Genomic DNA, 17,965 nt, shown 5'->3' on the forward strand with positions numbered 1-17,965 from the left:
TGTTAAATGAGAAGACAAAAAAAGGACGTCATCAACATGGTGCTTTTTATTTAGTAGTGAGACATTCCATGCGTCTTGTTGATAAAGAGGCTTAGACTGAACATGAGGTGAATCTGTACAAGAAACCTCAACATCATAATGTGAAGTAGTGACACGTGGCGCCACGTTAGAAGTCGACGGCTGGCGGGCATCAGCAACCGGTATTTGTGAGCAGTGTTGAATTGGTACCTGGTTGTAAATACAGCTTGTTGTTTTGCTTGTAAACTAAGCTTTATACTTTGTTTGTTATTGGATTTAGGGTCAAAATGTTTTAAGTCAGTTAAAACAAAAGTAAGGTGTCGATCCAAACAGTAAACATGTGTTGGTCACGATAATGTTCGATGTTGCCTCCAGCTCGTGCAGGCTGTTGAAAGTTCCAGTCCTAACAAAAGAAAGCAGATTTTTCAATTTCCTAGATGAAATATTTCTGTCAGTGAGGAGCTGCAGACTGGGCTTCAAATGGCGCTTTATTAGTCTTTGCAGGGTGGAGATTTGTGTTCTGTCTTGGACTCTCCTTCACAACGCTCCTCAGCCCTCTTCTAATGAAGAAAGATAAGCTTCTTTAAGGTAAAAGCACTTCTGCAGGAAAGGCGAGCAGGCGATTAAAGGGCTTTGCACTAAAAGCACTGTCACCTGATAAAATACACGTATTATATTTGAATAGAAATAATACACTTGATTATATTTGGGAACCTGCTGAAGCCTCATGATAGCTTCACATAGCTGTAGGTTGTCTTTCATCACTTATATTGTAGAGCATTGTGAAGATCTGATATGAACATACATTACTGCAAGAGAAACCTGCTCAGCTGACTGGACTTGAGAAGAAACGTGCATTTAAAGTGCAATAACAGATGTCGCCATCTTAACTGCAGACAATCCAAACAATGGGCTCACCAGCACCGAGAGGTCTGACGCTCACAAGCCTCATGGCCTCAGAGGTCTGACGCTCACAAGCCTCATGGCCTCAGAGGTCTGACGCTCACAAGCCTCATGGCCTCAGAGGTCTGACGCTCACAAGCCTCATGGCCTCAGAGAGGTCTGACGCTCACAAGCCTCATGGCCTCAGAGAGGTCTGACGCTCACAAGCCTCATGGCCTCAGAGAGGTCTGACGCTCACAAGCCTCATGGCCTCAGAGAGGTCTGACGCTCACAAGCCTCATGGCCTCAGAGGTCTGACGCTCACAAGCCTCAGAGAGGTCTGACGCTCACAAGCCTCATGGCCTCAGAGGTCTGACGCTCACAAGCCTCATGGCCTCAGAGAGGTCTGACGCTCACAAGCCTCATGGCCTCAGAGAGGTCTGACGCTCACAAGCCTCATGGCCACAGAGAGGTCTGACGCTCACAAGCCTCATGGCCTCAGAGGTCTGACGCTCACAAGCCTCATGGCCTCAGAGGTCTGATGCTCACAAGCCTCATGGCCTCAGAGAGGTCTGACGCTCACAAGCCTCATGGCCTCAGAGAGGTCTGACGCTCACAAGCCTCAGAGGTCTGACGCTCACAAGCCTCAGAGGTCTGACGCTCACAAGCCTCATGGCCTCAGAGAGGTCTGACGCTCACAAGCCTCATGGCCTCAGAGAGGTCTGACGCTCACAAGCCTCATGGCCTCAGAGAGGTCTGACGCTCACAAGCCTCATGGCCTCAGAGAGGTCTGACGCGCACAAGCCTCATGGCCTCAGAGGTCTGACGCTCACAAGCCTCATGGCCTCAGAGGTCTGACGCTCACAAGCCTCATGGCCTCAGAGAGGTCTGACGCTCACAAGCCTCATGGCCTCAGAGAGGTCTGACGCTCACAAGCCTCATGGCCTCAGAGGTCTGACGCTCACAAGCCTCATGGCCTCAGAGAGGTCTGACGCTCACAAGCCTCATGGCCTCAGAGAGGTCTGACGCTCACAAGCCTCATGGCCTCAGAGGTCTGACGCTCACAAGCCTCAGAGAGGTCTGACGCTCACAAGCCTCATGGCCTCAGAGGTCTGACGCTCACAAGCCTCATGGCCTCAGAGGTCTGACGCTCACAAGCCTCATGGCCTCAGAGAGGTCTGACGCTCACAAGCCTCATGGCCTCAGAGAGGTCTGACGCTCACAAGCCTCATGGCCTCAGAGAGGTCTGACGCTCACAAGCCTCATGGCCTCAGAGGTCTGACGCTCACAAGCCTCATGGCCTCAGAGGTCTGATGCTCACAAGCCTCATGGCCTCAGAGAGGTCTGACGCTCACAAGCCTCAGAGGTCTGACGCTCACAAGCCTCATGGCCTCAGAGAGGTCTGACGCTCACAAGCCTCATGGCCTCAGAGAGGTCTGACGCTCACAAGCCTCATGGCCTCAGAGGTCTGACGCTCACAAGCCTCAGAGAGGTCTGACGCTCACAAGCCTCATGGCCTCAGAGGTCTGACGCTCACAAGCCTCATGGCCTCAGAGAGGTCTGACGCTCACAAGCCTCATGGCCTCAGAGAGGTCTGACGCTCACAAGCCTCATGGCCTCAGAGAGGTCTGACGCTCACAAGCCTCATGGCCTCAGAGGTCTGACGCTCACAAGCCTCATGGCCTCAGAGGTCTGATGCTCACAAGCCTCATGGCCTCAGAGAGGTCTGACGCTCACAAGCCTCATGGCCTCAGAGAGGTCTGACGCTCACAAGCCTCAGAGGTCTGACGCTCACAAGCCTCAGAGGTCTGACGCTCACAAGCCTCATGGCCTCAGAGAGGTCTGACGCTCACAAGCCTCATGGCCTCAGAGAGGTCTGACGCTCACAAGCCTCATGGCCTCAGAGAGGTCTGACGCTCACAAGCCTCATGGCCTCAGAGAGGTCTGACGCTCACAAGCCTCATGGCCTCAGAGGTCTGACGCTCACAAGCCTCATGGCCTCAGAGGTCTGACGCTCACAAGCCTCATGGCCTCAGAGAGGTCTGACGCTCACAAGCCTCATGGCCTCAGAGAGGTCTGACGCTCACAAGCCTCATGGCCTCAGAGGTCTGACGCTCACAAGCCTCATGGCCTCAGAGAGGTCTGACGCTCACAAGCCTCATGGCCTCAGAGAGGTCTGACGCTCACAAGCCTCATGGCCTCAGAGGTCTGACGCTCACAAGCCTCAGAGAGGTCTGACGCTCACAAGCCTCATGGCCTCAGAGGTCTGACGCTCACAAGCCTCATGGCCTCAGAGGTCTGACGCTCACAAGCCTCATGGCCTCAGAGAGGTCTGACGCTCACAAGCCTCATGGCCTCAGAGAGGTCTGACGCTCACAAGCCTCATGGCCTCAGAGAGGTCTGACGCTCACAAGCCTCATGGCCTCAGAGGTCTGACGCTCACAAGCCTCATGGCCTCAGAGGTCTGATGCTCACAAGCCTCATGGCCTCAGAGAGGTCTGACGCTCACAAGCCTCAGAGGTCTGACGCTCACAAGCCTCAGAGGTCTGACGCTCACAAGCCTCAGAGGTCTGACGCTCACAAGCCTCATGGCCTCAGAGAGGTCTGACGCTCACAAGCCTCATGGCCTCAGAGAGGTCTGACGCTCACAAGCCTCATGGCCTCAGAGGTCTGACGCTCACAAGCCTCATGGCCTCAGAGAGGTCTGACGCTCACAAGCCTCATGGCCTCAGAGGTCTGACGCTCACAAGCCTCATGGCCTCAGAGGTCTGACGCTCACAAGCCTCATGGCCTCAGAGAGGTCTGACGCTCACAAGCCTCATGGCCTCAGAGAGGTCTGACGCTCACAAGCCTCATGGCCTCAGAGAGGTCTGACGCTCACAAGCCTCATGGCCTCAGAGGTCTGACGCTCACAAGCCTCATGGCCTCAGAGGTCTGACGCTCACAAGCCTCATGGCCTCAGAGAGGTCTGACGCTCACAAGCCTCAGAGGTCTGACGCTCACAAGCCTCAGAGGTCTGACGCTCACAAGCCTCAGAGGTCTGACGCTCACAAGCCTCATGGCCTCAGAGAGGTCTGACGCTCACAAGCCTCATGGCCTCAGAGAGGTCTGACGCTCACAAGCCTCATGGCCTCAGAGAGGTCTGACGCTCACAAGCCTCATGGCCTCAGAGAGGTCTGACGCTCACAAGCCTCATGGCCTCAGAGAGGTCTGACGCTCACAAGCCTCAGAGAGGTCTGACGCTCACAAGCCTCAGAGAGGTCTGACGCTCACAAGCCTCAGAGAGGTCTGACGCTCACAAGCCTCATGGCCTCAGAGAGGTCTGACGCTCACAAGCCTCATGGCCTCAGAGAGGTCTGACGCTCACAAGCCTCATGGCCTCAGAGAGGTCTGACGCTCACAAGCCTCATGGCCTCAGAGAGGTCTGACGCTCACAAGCCTCATGGCCTCAGAGAGGTCTGACGCTCACAAGCCTCATGGCCTCAGAGAGGTCTGACGCTCACAAGCCTCATGGCCTCAGAGAGGTCTGACGCTCACAAGCCTTCAGGGTGAGACTGTATGGAGAATGTAGGAACTTCAGAATTGTACAGAATCACTTAGGAAGACAATAAGATATGGGAATGTACACGACTGAACAATATAACAAGGGAAAACCTTACGCTCAGTCAAAACACATTGCAAAACTGTACATAGATCGGATTAACAACAAACGCTAAAATTGCTACATTTATTTTGATTGAGTATAATCACATTCTTTGTCAACTATTAAAGACTTTATCTGAGAATATGTTAGCTGTCCATCATAGCATGACACATATAACATCACTTCATACTGTAAAGTCTTTGCAAACCAGTTGGATATGTACTTAAGCAGCGAAGTGATATCCCAGACTCTTTTACTGCCACTGTCGCCTTTCTGATGTGACGACCCAACGAGACGCGGAGTGCTCTGGTGTGACGCTGTGCGTCTCTGAAACACATCAGCTTCCCGGGCAAGTAATCATCATAATCACACCAGTTTAACACCGGACCAGCAGAAGCAGAAATCGACCTAATTTAACTAGTAATTGTTCAGTTTGTGATCGTAGGGCAATATGTCTAGTATTGATGAAGAAGTAAACTGCAACTTCAGTTGATAATGTCTGTACCCATTGTGTCAGTGAAGATCTCAGCCTGGTGGTGCTTTCTCCCTTCATCCGCTCAGCTCACCGTCAGCAGTAACCCTCACATGGAGCTGCCTACAATGGCTGTTTGGCTGGAGGGCGCTCGGCGAGGTCTGACTGACCCAGCTGAGCCACCATCCCTCTGGACTGAGAAAAGGCAGTTAAAGTCCCAGCAGAGAAGCAGAGTCGGGTCAGAGGGTTTGACCTCTGACCTCTGCCACGTCGCTCTGCAGCCGCTCCCCCGCCACCTGCAGCCCCTCCCTCTGCAGCTGCAGCCGGCCCCGAGCCTCCTGCAGCCGCTCCGTCAGGTCCAGATACTGAGAACACTGCCGGAACCTCAGGTCCACATCGCTGTCCGACCCGTCTGAGAAGGAGCACAACCAGGCAGTCAGCCACAGCAGAACAGGCAGTACGCTACAGGAGAACAGGCAGTACACTACAGGAGAACAGGCAGTACACTACAGCAGAACAGGCAGTAAGCTACAGGAGAACAGTCAGTAAGCTACAGGAGAACAGGCAGTACGCTACAGGAGAACAGGCAGTAAACTACAGCAGAACAGGCAGTACGCTACAGCAGAACAGTCAGTAAACTACAGCAGAACAGGCAGTACGCTACAGCAGAACAGTCAGTAAACTACAGCAGAACAGTCAGTACGCTACAGGAGAACAGTCAGTAAACTGCAGGAGAACAGGCAGTACGCTACAGGAGAACAGTCAGTAAACTGCAGGAGAACAGGCAGTACGCTACAGGAGAACAGTTAGTAAACTGCAGGAGAACAGACAGTACACTACAGGAGAACAGTCAGTAAACTGCAGGAGAACAGGCAGTAAACTACAGCAGAACAGGCAGTACGCTACAGGAGAACAGGCAGTAAACTACAGCAGAACAGGCAGTACGCTACAGCAGAACAGTCAGTAAACTACAGCAGAACAGTCAGTACGCTACAGGAGAACAGGCAGTACGCTACAGGAGAACAGTCAGTAAACTGCAGGAGAACAGAGAGTAAACTACAGGAGAACAGAGAGTAAGCTACAGGAGAACAGAGAGTAAGCTACAGGAGAACAGAGAGTAAGCTGCAGGAGAACAGACAGTAAGCTGCAGGAGAACAGTCAGTAAACTACAGGAGAACAGTCAGTAAGCTACAGGAGAACAGACAGTAAGCTACAGGAGAACAGACAGTAAGCTGCAGGAGAACAGTCAGTACACTACAGGAGAACAGACAGTAAGCTGCAGGAGAACAGGCAGTACACTACAGGATAATAGACAGTAAGCTGCAGGAGAACAGTCAGTAAGCTGCAGGAGAACAGTCAGTAAACTGCAGGAGAACAGACAGTAAACTACAGGAGAAAAGTCAGTAAGCTGCAGGAGAACAGGCAGTACGCTGCAGGAGAACAGGCAGTACGCTACAGGAGAACAGTCAGTACGCTACAGGAGAACAGTCAGTACGCTACAGGAGAACAGTCAGTAAACTGCAGGAGAACAGGCAGTACACTACAGGAGAACAGTCAGTACGCTACAGGAGAACAGTCAGTACGCTACAGGAGAACAGTCAGTACGCTACAGGAGAACAGTCAGTACGCTACAGGAGAACAGTCAGTAAACTGCAGGAGAACAGGCAGTACGCTACAGGAGAACAGTTAGTAAATTGCAGGAGAACAGACAGTACACTGCAGGAGAACAGTCAGTAAACTACAGGAGAACAGACAGTACGCTACAGGAGAACAGGCAGTTAGCTGCAGGAGAAAAGTCAGTACACTACAGGAGAACAGACAGTAAGCTGCAGGAGAACATGCAGTAAACTACAGGAGAACAGACAGTAAACTACAGGAGAACAGACAGTAAGCTGCAGGAGAACAGGCAGTAAACTACAGGAGAACAGAGAGTAAGCTGCAGGAGAACAGGCAGTTAGCTGCAGGAGAACAGTCAGTACACTACATGAGAACAGACAGTATGCTGCAGGAGAACAGGCAGTAAACTACAGGAGAACAGACAGTAAGCTGCAAGAGAACAGACAGTACGCTGCAGGAGAACAGACAGTAAGCTGCAGGAGAACAGTCAGTAAACTACAGGAGAACAGACAGTAAGCTACAGGAGAACAGACAGTAAGCTACAGGAGAACAGTCAGTAAGCTGCAGGAGAACAGTCAGTACACTACAGGAGAACAGACAGTAAGCTGCAGGAGAACAGGCTGTACACTACAGGATAATAGACAGTAAGCTGCAGGAGAACAGTCAGTAAGCTGCAGGAGAACAGACAGTAAGCTACAGGAGAACAGACAGTAAGCTACAGGAGAACAGTCAGTAAGCTGCAGGAGAACAGACAGTAAGCTACAGGAGAACAGTCAGTAAGCTACAGGAGAACAGACAGTAAGCTGCAGGAGAACAGACAGTAAGCTGCAGGAGAACAGACAGTAAGCTACAGGAGAACAGTCAGTAAGCTGCAGGAGAACAGACAGTAAACTACAGGAGAACAGTCAGTAAGCTACAGGAGAACAGACAGTACACTACAGGAGAACAGTCAGTACACTACAGGAGAACAGTCAGTAAACTGCAGGAGAACAGGCAGTATGCTACAGGAGAACAGTCAGTACGCTACAGGAGAACAGTCAGTAAACTGCAGGAGAACAGGCAGTACGCTACAGGAGAACAGTTAGTAAACTGCAGGAGAACAGACAGTACACTACAGGAGAACAGTCAGTAAACTGCAGGAGAACAGACAGTAAACTACAGGAGAACAGACAGTACACTACAGGAGAACAGGCAGTTAGCTGCAGGAGAACAGTCAGTACACTACAGGAGAACAGACCGTAAGCTGCAGGAGAACAGGCAGTAAACTACAGGAGAACAGACAGTAAGCTGCAGGAGAACAGGCAGTAAACTACAGGAGAACAGACAGTAAACTACAGGAGAACAGACAGTAAGCTGCAGGAGAACAGGCAGTAAACTACAGGAGAACAGAGAGTAAGCTGCAGGAGAACAGGCAGTTAGCTGCAGGAGAACAGTCAGTACGCTACAGGAGAACAGACAGTAAACTACAGGAGAACAGACAGTAAACTACAGGAGAACAGACAGTAAGCTGCAGGAGAACAGACAGTACGCTGCAGGAGAACAGACAGTAAGCTACAGGAGAACAGTCAGTAAACTACAGGAGAACAGTCAGTAAGCTACAGGAGAACAGACAGTAAGCTACAGGAGAACAGTCAGTAAGCTGCAGGAGAACAGACAGTAAGCTACAGGAGAACAGACAGTAAGCTACAGGAGAACAGTCAGTAAGCTACAGGAGAACAGACAGTAAGCTGCAGGAGAACATGCAGTAAACTACAGGAGAACAGACAGTAAGCTGCAGGAGAACAGACAGTAAACTACAGGAGAACAGTCAGTACACTACAGGAGAACAGACAATAAGCTACAGGAGAACAGACAGTAAGCTGCAGGAGAACAGACAATAAGCTGCAGGAGAACAGTCAGTACACTACAGGAGAACAGACAGTAAGCTGCAGGAGAACAGGCTGTACACTACAGGATAATAGACAGTAAGCTGCAGGAGAACAGTCAGTAAGCTGCAGGAGAACAGACAGTAAGCTACAGGAGAACAGACAGTAAGCTACAGGAGAACAGTCAGTAAGCTGCAGGAGAACAGACAGTAAGCTACAGGAGAACAGTCAGTAAGCTACAGGAGAACAGACAGTAAGCTGCAGGAGAACAGACAGTAAGCTGCAGGAGAACAGACAGTAAGCTACAGGAGAACAGTCAGTAAGCTGCAGGAGAACAGACAGTAAACTACAGGAGAACAGTCAGTAAGCTACAGGAGAACAGACAGTACACTACAGGAGAACAGTCAGTACACTACAGGAGAACAGTCAGTAAACTGCAGGAGAACAGGCAGTATACTACAGGAGAACAGTCAGTACGCTACAGGAGAACAGTCAGTAAACTGCAGGAGAACAGGCAGTACGCTACAGGAGAACAGTTAGTAAACTGCAGGAGAACAGACAGTACACTACAGGAGAACAGTCAGTAAACTGCAGGAGAACAGACAGTAAACTACAGGAGAACAGACAGTACACTACAGGAGAACAGGCAGTTAGCTGCAGGAGAACAGTCAGTACACTACAGGAGAACAGACCGTAAGCTGCAGGAGAACAGGCAGTAAACTACAGGAGAACAGACAGTAAGCTGCAGGAGAACAGGCAGTAAACTACAGGAGAACAGACAGTAAACTACAGGAGAACAGACAGTAAGCTGCAGGAGAACAGGCAGTAAACTACAGGAGAACAGAGAGTAAGCTGCAGGAGAACAGGCAGTTAGCTGCAGGAGAACAGTCAGTACACTACAGGAGAACAGACAGTAAGCTGCAGGAGAACAGGCAGTAAACTACAGGAGAACAGACAGTAAACTACAGGAGAACAGACAGTAAGCTGCAGGAGAACAGACAGTACGCTGCAGGAGAACAGACAGTAAGCTACAGGAGAACAGTCAGTAAACTACAGGAGAACAGTCAGTAAGCTACAGGAGAACAGACAGTAAGCTACAGGAGAACAGTCAGTAAGCTGCAGGAGAACAGACAGTAAGCTACAGGAGAACAGACAGTAAGCTACAGGAGAACAGTCAGTAAGCTACAGGAGAACAGACAGTAAGCTGCAGGAGAACAGGCAGTAAACTACAGGAGAACAGACAGTAAGCTGCAGGAGAACAGACAGTAAACTACAGGAGAACAGTCAGTACACTACAGGAGAACAGACAATAAGCTACAGGAGAACAGACAGTAAGCTGCAGGAGAACAGACAATAAGCTGCAGGAGAACAGTCAGTACACTACAGGAGAACAGACAGTAAGCTGCAGGAGAACAGGCTGTACACTACAGGATAATAGACAGTAAGCTGCAGGAGAACAGTCAGTAAGCTGCAGGAGAACAGACAGTAAGCTACAGGAGAACAGACAGTAAGCTACAGGAGAACAGTCAGTAAGCTGCAGGAGAACAGACAGTAAGCTACAGGAGAACAGTCAGTAAGCTACAGGAGAACAGACAGTAAGCTGCAGGAGAACAGACAGTAAGCTGCAGGAGAACAGACAGTAAGCTACAGGAGAACAGTCAGTAAGCTGCAGGAGAACAGACAGTAAACTACAGGAGAACAGTCAGTAAGCTACAGGAGAACAGACAGTACACTACAGGAGAACAGTCAGTACACTACAGGAGAACAGTCAGTAAACTGCAGGAGAACAGGCAGTACACTACAGGAGAACAGTCAGTACGCTACAGGAGAACAGTCAGTAAACTGCAGGAGAACAGGCAGTACGCTACAGGAGAACAGTTAGTAAACTGCAGGAGAACAGACAGTACACTACAGGAGAACAGTCAGTAAACTGCAGGAGAACAGACAGTAAACTACAGGAGAACAGACAGTAAGCTACAGGAGAACAGTCAGTAAGCTACAGGAGAACAGACAGTAAGCTGCAGGAGAACATGCAGTAAACTACAGGAGAACAGACAGTAAGCTGCAGGAGAACAGACAGTAAACTACAGGAGAACAGTCAGTACACTACAGGAGAACAGACAGTAAACTACAGGAGAACAGACAGTAAGCTGCAGGAGAACAGACAATAAGCTGCAGGAGAACAGGCAGTAAACTACAGGAGAACAGAGAGTAAGCTGCAGGAGAACAGGCAGTTAGCTGCAGGAGAACAGTCAGTACACTACAGGAGAACAGACAGTAAGCTGCAGGAGAACAGGCAGTAAACTACAGGAGAACAGACAGTAAACTACAGGAGAACAGACAGTAAGCTGCAGGAGAACAGACAGTACGCTGCAGGAGAACAGACAGTAAGCTACAGGAGAACAGTCAGTAAACTACAGGAGAACAGTCAGTAAGCTACAGGAGAACAGACAGTAAGCTACAGGAGAACAGTCAGTAAGCTGCAGGAGAACAGACAGTAAGCTACAGGAGAACAGACAGTAAGCTACAGGAGAACAGTCAGTAAGCTACAGGAGAACAGACAGTAAGCTGCAGGAGAACATGCAGTAAACTACAGGAGAACAGACAGTAAGCTGCAGGAGAACAGACAGTAAACTACAGGAGAACAGTCAGTACACTACAGGAGAACAGACAATAAGCTACAGGAGAACAGACAGTAAGCTGCAGGAGAACAGACAATAAGCTGCAGGAGAACAGTCAGTACACTACAGGAGAACAGACAGTAAGCTGCAGGAGAACAGGCTGTACACTACAGGATAATAGACAGTAAGCTGCAGGAGAACAGTCAGTAAGCTGCAGGAGAACAGACAGTAAGCTACAGGAGAACAGACAGTAAGCTGCAGGAGAACAGACAGTAAGCTACAGGAGAACAGACAGTAAGCTACAGGAGAACAGACAGTAAGCTGCAGGAGAACAGACAGTAAGCTGCAGGAGAACAGGCAGTAAGCTGCAGGAGAACAGACAGTAAGCTGCAGGAGAACAGACAGTAAGCTGCAGGAGAACAGACAGTAAACTACAGGATAATAGACAGTAAGCTGCAGGAGAACAGACAGTAAGCTACAGGAGAACAGTCAGTAAGCTGCAGGAGAACAGACAGTAAGCTGCAGGAGACAGGACAGTAAGCTACAGGAGAACAGACAGTAAGCTACAGGAGAACAGTCAGTAAGCTGCAGGAGAACAGACAGTAAGCTACAGGAGAACAGTCAGTAAGCTGCAGGAGAACAGACAGTAAACTACAGGAGAACAGTCAGTAAGCTACAGGAGAACAGAGAGTACACTACAGGAGAACAGTCAGTACACTACAGGAGAACAGACAGTAAAGTACAGGAGAACAGACAGTACGCTACAGGAGAACAGACAGTAAGCTACAGGAGAACAGTCAGTAAGCTACAGGAGAACAGTCAGTAAACTACAGGAGAACAGACAGTAAGCTGCAGTAGAACAGACAGTAAACTACAGGAGAACAGTCAGTACACTACAGGAGAACAGACAATAAGCTACAGGAGAACAGACAGTAAGCTGCAGGAGAACAGACAATAAGCTGCAGGAGAACAGACAGTAAGCTGCAGGAGAACAGACAGTAAGCTGCAGGAGAACAGACAGTAAACTACAGGAGAACAGACAGTAAGCTACAGGAGAACAGACAGTAAGCTGCAGGAGAACAGACAGTAAGCTGCAGGAGAACAGACAGTAAGCTGCAGGAGAACAGACAGTAAGCTGCAGGAGAACAGACAGTAAGCTGCAGGAGAACAGACAGTAAGCTGCAGGAGAACAGACAGTAAACTACAGGATAATAGACAGTAAGCTGCAGGAGAACAGACAGTAAGATACAGGAGAACAGTCAGTAAGCTGCAGGAGAACAGACAGTAAGCTGCAGGAGAACAGACAGTAAGCTACAGGAGAACAGACAGTAAGCTACAGGAGAACAGTCAGTAAGCTGCAGGAGAACAGACAGTAAGCTACAGGAGAACAGTCAGTAAGCTGCAGGAGAACAGACAGTAAACTACAGGAGAACAGTCAGTAAGCTACAGGAGAACAGAGAGTACACTACAGGAGAACAGTCAGTACACTACAGGAGAACAGACAGTAAAGTACAGGAGAACAGACAGTACGCTACAGGAGAACAGACAGTAAGCTACAGGAGAACAGTCAGTAAGCTACAGGAGAACAGTCAGTAAACTACAGGAGAACAGACAGTAAGCTGCAGTAGAACAGACAGTAAACTACAGGAGAACAGTCAGTACACTACAGGAGAACATACAGTATGCTACAGGAGAACAGACAGTACGCTACAGGAGAACAGTCAGTACACTACAGGAGAACAGACAGTAAAGTACAGGAGAACAGACAGTACACTACAGGAGAACAGACAGTACGCTACAGGAGAACAGTCAGTACACTACAGGAGAACAGACAGTAAGCTACAGGAGAACAGTCAGTATACTACAGGAGAACAGTCAGTAAACTACACATAAAAAGTCAGTTAAGTATATGGGAGAACCATCTGGTAAGCTACAGAAAAAGACAGTCAGCAAACCACAAAAGAGTCAGTAAACCACAGGGGACGCTGGGTAGTGTGGACTCACCGTGTCCAGTCTTCTCCAGGATGTTAAAGACCGGGTCACTGGGGGGGGCTCTGTCGATGTCCTCCAGGATCTGGTCCACAGTGGGGGGCTCTGGACGGCTCGGCAGAACCACACGCTTCTTGTTTTTAGAACCAAGATTCATTGTGCTGCAGACCAGGCTACACCTTCTGCATCTGCACACAAACATCATACATTCTGAGGTCAGCAGCAGTGATCCTAAGGAGGAAACGGTGCTGTTAGAATGAGAGAAACTGACCCTATAGGCGCATTCATACCACAGTACTTTTCCCACAAAGGTTCATGAGAACTCTTTAGTTCTCATGAACTAAGTACAGATCGCGTTCACACCGGAATAAGTCCCTGGGGGATGATTAGGCAAATGAAGCTGCTGACGTCACTTCTTCTGCTTTGGGTTTACTGGCAGGCCGCCCAAAGTCCCCGGCCGGAAGTCCCCGGATTTGGGGAAGGCTTCAGTAGAAGCTGCTGGGAGTCCCAGCAGCTTCTACTGAAGCCTTCCGAGTAAATCGCCAGAACGGCGACACCTCCTCATCTCCACCGCTCGCATGTTTTATTTTGTGTTGCCATAAGTTAGTCTCTCTGCGTTTCTGCGCTGGGCTAATGCTAATGCGAGGATAATAAAATGGCGGCTTCACAAAACTTTTTGGGAGTTTTACGGGGCGTGGTTTGCAATCCGCCCAGCCAATCAGACATAGGAACCTTTTTCTCCCACGAAAGTCCCTGCTCTCTAGCAGGGGGTGAAAAGGTTCTCATGAACTAATTTGAGTTCCGGCTCTTTTTGTTGTGAACGCAACATTTCGGAACTATATCGGAACTAAAGTGGGAAAAGTACTGCGGTGTGAACGCGCCTTATGTCTGCCACTCCAACAGTGACACTCTTCAGAGGGTGCTCATTAGCGACCATTGTATTTAATGTATGCCCTTGCATCACTGATCCTTCACGTGAAGCCTTCATCTGAGCTGTTTAATTATCCGATACATTAAGAAATAATAATGTCATGGATTTTATAGTAACTAAATAATTGACTCAAAATACATTTCCGAAGTAATACCAGTTAGTATTAAACTCGGCACTAAACAAATCCCAGTTATCTTAATAAACATAAACCTGTATAACTTCACAATCAGTGGTGTCGTCTAGCTTTCTTCTTTTATTTAACATTAATAACTCATCATCCAGCGTTACAGACCGAGGACATATGCTAACTAGCTAGCAAATTTGGTCTGGGCATCACAATTGGTGAAACCCGTAGAAATATGACTACGCCGAATTTAACATAAAGTCCTTCAGATTCATGAGACATCTTCAGTAAAATACGATACAGTGTAATGTTCGCCTATAAGCAGTTGTGGTCTAATGTGTTTAACTGTTAGACGGAGTTCCGCAGGTTGTTGAGCCAGCCGGAGGTTTAGTTAGCCGGTGCTTACTGGCGTTTAGTCGTCTTTCTGAAATACAGCGGCGGGTCTCAGGAATTCTCCGGAATGTCTTCTGAAACGTACACCGGACTGCAGGAAGAGAAATGATCAAAATGCTGCTAAATACAGAACTGTTGGGTAAACACGAGCCAGCTCAGGAGAGATGAGTTGACGTTGTCACTACCCGATCTGCAGCTCTGCCCGATCTGCAGTGCGCATGTGCGAGATGGTCCGCCATATTGGACAACTCCGGACGGTAACCCAAGTAGGACAACATTAACACAGTAGATTTTGGCAAAGCTCAAAAATAAAACGAGAGAGAGATGAGTTATTGTTTTTACAACGTGACTTCAATATTATTTAACAACTCTTTTTATTGGGTTCTTTTATTTGGGGTTAAGTACATTGTCAATTTGTCAGAAGAAATGAGAAACTTCTGTTAGACAGCTATCATACTGAATACATATTTACTGTGAATGTGTGCAACAATGTATGGCATATAGCTGTCTAACAGAAGTTAAATTCATTTCTCACTTATTCTGACAATGTGCTTAACCCCAAATAAAAGAACCCAATAAAAAGAGTTGTTAAATAATAGTGAAGTCACGTTGTGAAGAGGTTGATGTGAACGAGCATTTTGGTTCAATTTGCGCATGGGCTATGAGCAGAGCACACATACGGGTACTTCTCAGGCATGCCGGGTAATCTGTGACGTTTCACTCTCTCAAAAGTTGGGCCATTTTATCATCATGCGCTAATGAGCAACTCTCATAGGAATGAATTAGGCCCCGCCTCCCACGCTGTATCCAGTTCTTATTATACATCTGCGGTGGCCGGCAGGTGCAAACGCAGAACAACGGCCAAAAACACATACATTAGCAGGAAACAGCTGCAAATTCTAAAATGAAAAACAAACAATTCCTGAAAACAAATACAACCAAAAAACGCTGCATTTACAGAAATGATGCAAACTAAATACAACACACAAACCCCCGAAAACAAACGCAACAAAAAAAAGCTGCAAATACCAAAACGATATGCAAAGTCCAAAGCACGTACAAATCCCAAAACACATACAAAAAAAAAACATTCCGGAAGTGCTCCAGGTCTCTAGGGGGCGCGCTACGTGGAACAGATTGATGTCTGACCAGACACAGAGAGAACGAACAAGAGTGCTGCAAATTGAAGCCGGAGGAAACAAAGTTGATCGAAGTGGAAAAAGTCGATATGTAAGGTAAGTTTTGTTTTGATACAAAGAGCGTCATATTTACCCAGCTAGCGTTAGCTTGTTTGGTAAAAGAGCTTGCAAGTCAAGAGACAGCATTGTGCACATAAATGTAACTCTTGACATCATATAGATATAGTATAGGTGCAGAGAGGAGTTGGTTGCCCCAATGTAAATCCTAATGTGAGAGTTAAAGGACAGTCAACAATATAATGTACCTTGGTCAGTTTGGATTTATCGTGGCTTTTATTCTTAATTAAAATGAATTTATTTTTATTTCTGTCACTCAGTTGTGTGAATGCAGGTTTGGGACATTCCAAATGTTCCAAAAGTGAGCACTCCACGAATGGACAACAGTTTGCCAGGGTAAAATAAAACATTGTCAACATATTATTGTGTGCCACAAGAAGCAGAATGTTTTAACAGTACAGTAGTTTGAATATATTTGTTGTTTACCTTTATCAGACCTCTCAGGCACCCACAACCAGCGTCTGATCGGGTAAGACTAATTAAAAATGTAATTATACCAGGTAGGTTTGAATTTGTGAACATGAAATCAATAAATACCTTTGTGTGCTAATGACACTGTCATTAGATCAACTGCACTTATTTCCTGGGTAAAAATAGGATGGAGCACCAACCCCATTCCAGGAAGAGGTCCAGTCTGCCCCGGGTCAGAACAACTTCTATAGGTAAACGATGTTGACAGTTGCATCGTGACACAGTTGTGTGGTGTGTATCTTTATTTTTACATTTGTTTGTTTCCAATCACAGTGGGTAACATTGCCAGGAAGCAGAACAATTATACTTTCATACATTTCCAAATGACACCCACAACATCTGACATCTTAGTGAAGACGATACAAAAAACACCCACAAATATGTTTCAAAGATCAGATATTGTTTGTTGCATCTATTTCAAATGTTTACAAGGATTGTGCAGGAGTATGACAAAAGTGCAGTTTAGAACCCAATGTATTAAAAAAACAGGAAGAGGATCGACATCCTTTTGTAAATATGACTGTCATGCATATATTATGTATTTGAAAATAATTATTCAACTGTCTTCTCACTGCAGCAATCACACAAATGTGTATGCACTTCTCATTATTGATAGCAGTCTGAGCCAGAAGACAAAATGGAGCAAAGGCATTAATTGTTACTATTACCACTTAATTTGTCTATTCTATACTGTAAATCTTATTCCTAGCTTCATCATTTAATATTACAATACATCACTTTGTCTTTCCCAGCACAGAACACCTGACTGCGGCACACATTGTTGCAGAACTCTCTGCAACAATATCAAATCTTGCAGCAGGTTCAATATGAATAGAGTCAGTGTGTGGGAGGGAGCAATCCACGGCTTCAAAGGTGCCTCATTCGACCCCTCTCATGAGACGTCAGTTAAGTTCACTGATGATGAGGGACACACTGAGGATGGAGGGGACACTGGTGGTCCGTGAGTTCCTGACCCTCCTTATGGAATGCCTGAGAATGAAGAAAACATCACGTCAGCAACTGTTTGTGCTCCATGGCGGTGTGACTTTCCAGCCGCTCACCGTCTCAAAATCTGATTCTAAATGTATAATGTTCTCTATAAAGATAGAACTAATACACAATTATGAATGTATAATATAAGCTGTTTTGTGTATTTAATCATGCATTGGTCTACAATTTATTGATGGCTTCTACATATTTCACATAAACAGACAATGAAAAAATGTGTCCTTCATGCTGATAACTAGTGTATGCATCTGCAATTAGTATTCTAAACAGAGCAGTGTGTTGAATCTTTATTTCTTGCATTTGAAACAGATACAATACAAAAAAGTGAACTTACTGTTGTGTTCAACTTCTGCCAAAAACTGTACATGTTTGCCACAGGAGCCACAGAACACTTGAACTGTCCCCAGATGTCGGCCACAGAAAGGACAAAACATGGCGGCCTGAAAAGACACATTGATGTAGTTAATCCATTTAATCAAGTCAATCAAAAACACACAGTCTAAATAGTGGTTAGCTAAATCCGTTGAATCTGTGTTTTGTCTCTCTCTCTCTCCTTGAATGTCTTCTCTATATTTGTTCTTGAGCATGTCTAATGCACACTACTCTCCAGTCATTACTTTGTCCCTCTTCACATGTTGTCACTTCTCTCTCTCTCTCAATTCAATTCAATAGCTG

General features: G+C 47.3%; 1 protein-coding gene and 1 long non-coding RNA gene across 5 annotated transcripts; one reads left to right on the forward strand and one right to left on the reverse strand.

The window, feature by feature from the left end:
* Nucleotides 1-24: 24 nt before the first annotated feature.
* Nucleotides 25-14,776, reverse strand: c4h19orf25 (chromosome 4 C19orf25 homolog). Of its 4 annotated transcripts, XR_004551970.1 has the most exons (4): nt 14,569-14,776; nt 13,123-13,338; nt 5,049-5,427; nt 25-421 (listed from the first exon to the last, which is right to left on the reverse strand). XR_004551970.1 is itself a non-coding variant. In XM_034081000.1 (3 exons), the coding sequence occupies exons 2-3, from the start codon at nt 13,262-13,264 to the stop codon at nt 5,255-5,257; spliced, it is 315 nt and encodes a 104-aa protein (XP_033936891.1). In that variant the 5' UTR covers nt 13,265-13,295; nt 14,569-14,776; the 3' UTR covers nt 4,614-5,254. The 4 variants fall into 4 exon arrangements, 3 of the variants coding, with proteins under 3 accessions (XP_033936891.1, XP_033936888.1, XP_033936892.1); XM_034081000.1 differs by lacking the exon at nt 25-421 and having other exon boundaries at nt 4,614-5,427; nt 13,123-13,295; XM_034080997.1 differs by lacking the exon at nt 25-421 and having other exon boundaries at nt 4,614-5,427.
* Nucleotides 14,777-16,082: 1,306 nt separating this feature from the next.
* Nucleotides 16,083-16,473, forward strand: LOC117445094 (uncharacterized). The gene is made up of 3 exons (XR_004551926.1): nt 16,083-16,147; nt 16,247-16,280; nt 16,409-16,473. It is a non-coding gene; the product is annotated as an uncharacterized lncRNA (long non-coding RNA).
* Nucleotides 16,474-17,965: the final 1,492 nt, after the last annotated feature.

The sequence above is a fragment of the Pseudochaenichthys georgianus genome, chromosome 4, assembly GCF_902827115.2.
Source record: "Pseudochaenichthys georgianus chromosome 4, fPseGeo1.2, whole genome shotgun sequence".
Classification (NCBI taxonomy): domain Eukaryota; kingdom Metazoa; phylum Chordata; class Actinopteri; order Perciformes; family Channichthyidae; genus Pseudochaenichthys; species Pseudochaenichthys georgianus.